At 38.5% G+C, this 2,500-nt stretch overlaps 1 protein-coding gene across 1 annotated transcript in view; it reads right to left on the bottom strand.

Annotated features, from left to right (window-relative positions):
• Window positions 1-2,500, bottom strand: part of LOC138867380 (polycystin-1-like protein 2) — a gene marked incomplete at its 5' end in the record, with an annotated part of 9,630 nt that overhangs the window by 5,122 nt on the left and 2,008 nt on the right. The window contains 1 exon segment of the mRNA XM_070142771.1: window positions 594-734. Coding sequence (XP_069998872.1) covers window positions 594-734 — 141 coding nt within the window.

Genomic DNA, 2,500 nt, shown 5'->3' with positions numbered 1-2,500 from the left:
GAGATGGTGTTTTAATACCCTATCACACTAAAACTTTTTTTTTCGTCAATTATTGCGTTTCCGAATGAACTTTTCGTATGGGAATGGACTGACCCAAGGCAGCAAACATTGCCCATCTAAAACAAAAATGACGCCATCGGAGTGAGGTCCCGGGAATCACACGTACATTCTCATACATTTCACATTATCAAAAAAAAAAAAAAAAAAAAAAAAACGAATATTTATATGGTATATACGAATGTTCTAGAATATTAGCTATGTTTAATTCACTCATTCCATCTAATTTACCAATCAAAAAATATTCTAGTTGTATAGATCATCCGTAACACAAGATCAAGACGGAAATTAGTCAGACGGAAACGGTCGTAAAAGTCTTCGTCTGTGGTTGGGCCTATAATTATCAATCTCTTCTTCAGCTCCTCTCCGTTTATTACCCTTCCCCCTCCTTCAGCCCCTCCCCTCTTCATTCCCTTCCTTTCTCCTACCCCTTCCCCTTCCCCAACCCCCTCCTTTCTTTATCCCCTTCCTCCCTTCCCTCCTTCATCCCCTTCCTTCCTTCAACCCGTTCCCCTTCTCTCCATCCCTTCCCTCACTTGAACTCCGGCACGTTGCACGCCCCAGGGAAGACCTCCTTGTCGCCCCAGTGAGCGCAGTAGTCCTGGTCGTCCTCAAGGTTCATGTCTCGCGGTCCTGTGCACGTGGTCACGATCTCACGAATCGGGCCTGCGGGGGGTCTGGGGAGAGAGAGAGAGAGTGATAATTAGAGAAAGAGGAAAAGGGTGGGGAGGGAGTGAATGAGAGAGAGGGGAATGGAGGAAAGAACACGAATGAGAGAGAGGGGGGAGGGTGGAGAGGGAATGAGAGAGAGGGGAACGGTGGAGAAGGAATGAGAGAGAGAAGGAGAGGGTGGAGAGGGAATGAGAGAGAGAGAGAGAGAGAGAGAGAGAGAGAGAGAGAGAGAGAGAGAGAGAGAGAGAGAGAGAGAGAGAGAGAGAGAGAGAGAGAGAGAGAGAGAGAGAGAGAGAGAGAGAGATCATTAAAGTGGGTTAAAGATGGCAATGCAGTAATATGATGATAATTTTAATGAAGACACAGTGATGGTAATAAAGATGTTTAAAGTGACATAAGAGTCACTGGACACTGATACTGGTGATGATCAAAAGAAGAATAGTATATAATCGTTAATTCAGCGCAGAAATGAAATTGCCTATAATGATATACAGGAATAATGACAAGAACAACAAACCACCGATGATAATAATAAGCGTGATGAAGTGAAGACGAAGATGGTAATGAAGTCAAAGATTTAAAAAAAAAATATGATGCCGATGATGATAATCAGCGTGATGAAGTGAACACGAAAATGGTAATGAAGTCAAAGATTAAAAAAAAATATGATGCTGATGCGACCGAAATAACACAGTCCATCATCACCAACATCACTCTCGCATCTCTTATCACCAGATCAGGAATTCGAACAGAATCTAAGAACCTTTCCTTTCATTTTTCCAGGACGGGAAAGATAACAAGATACTCTCTGAGATAAGGGACACGTAGAGATTAGACAAGCACTAAGCATGTCTCCCAAAAGCCCTTGAATACGAACAGATAGCGGTCAAGAGATAGCGATATGAAAGAAGTAAATGGAGATTCGCTCTTTACCACACAATGTAAATATTTGCTTTTCTTTGTATTTTGCCAAAGAGGTCTATTTCTTGCTTCGTCGTTAGTTCATAGATGGTATCGTTTGTTATATATATATATATATATATATATATATATATATATATATATATATATATATATATATATATATATATATATATATAATTCATGTATGTTTTTTTTTCTTTGTATTTTGTCGATAAAGTCTATTTCTTGCTTTGCCGTTAGTTCATAAACGGCATCCTTTTATGCATAATTCATGTAATCTTTTTTTTGTCTTTTGTCGATAAAGCCTATTTCTTGCTTTGTCGTTTGTCCATAAATGATACCCTTTGTTGTTTCTTAATGAATGGAATTCATTTTTCTCCCTCGTTAGATAAATATACAAAATACCATGATCCTAGTTGATTGGGGATACGGACTCACTCGCTCTAGCTGCTAGATAGTACGTGGAATGCACCATGCAATAAAAGGATAGATAGATAGGCATATAGATACAGATAGATAAATACATGATAAATAGACAGATAGAGAAATAGAAGGATAGATAGATAGACATATAGATACACAGATGGACAAATACACGATAAATAGAGAGATGGAGAAATGAATAGAGACGAACAAATAACCTAAGTAACAAACAAATAAAAGATAAATAGATAAACACCCCTCCAATGTATAACACTTGAATTCAATCTTAGGACTATTTCAAGGGTCTGTTAATGAAAGCTTATGGAGATAACTTCAGCTGTTAATCTTTTCCCACATATGTAAGGCGGACTGTCATAAATCAAAATTCCGTTCATTAAGTCACTTGTAAACGACAGACGCTTAA

Source organism: Penaeus vannamei, chromosome 1, assembly GCF_042767895.1.
Source record: "Penaeus vannamei isolate JL-2024 chromosome 1, ASM4276789v1, whole genome shotgun sequence".
NCBI classification, from domain to species: domain Eukaryota; kingdom Metazoa; phylum Arthropoda; class Malacostraca; order Decapoda; family Penaeidae; genus Penaeus; species Penaeus vannamei.
The sequence above is the reverse complement of the archived record's forward strand: the minus strand, read 5'-3'. Positions and strand labels throughout refer to the sequence as shown.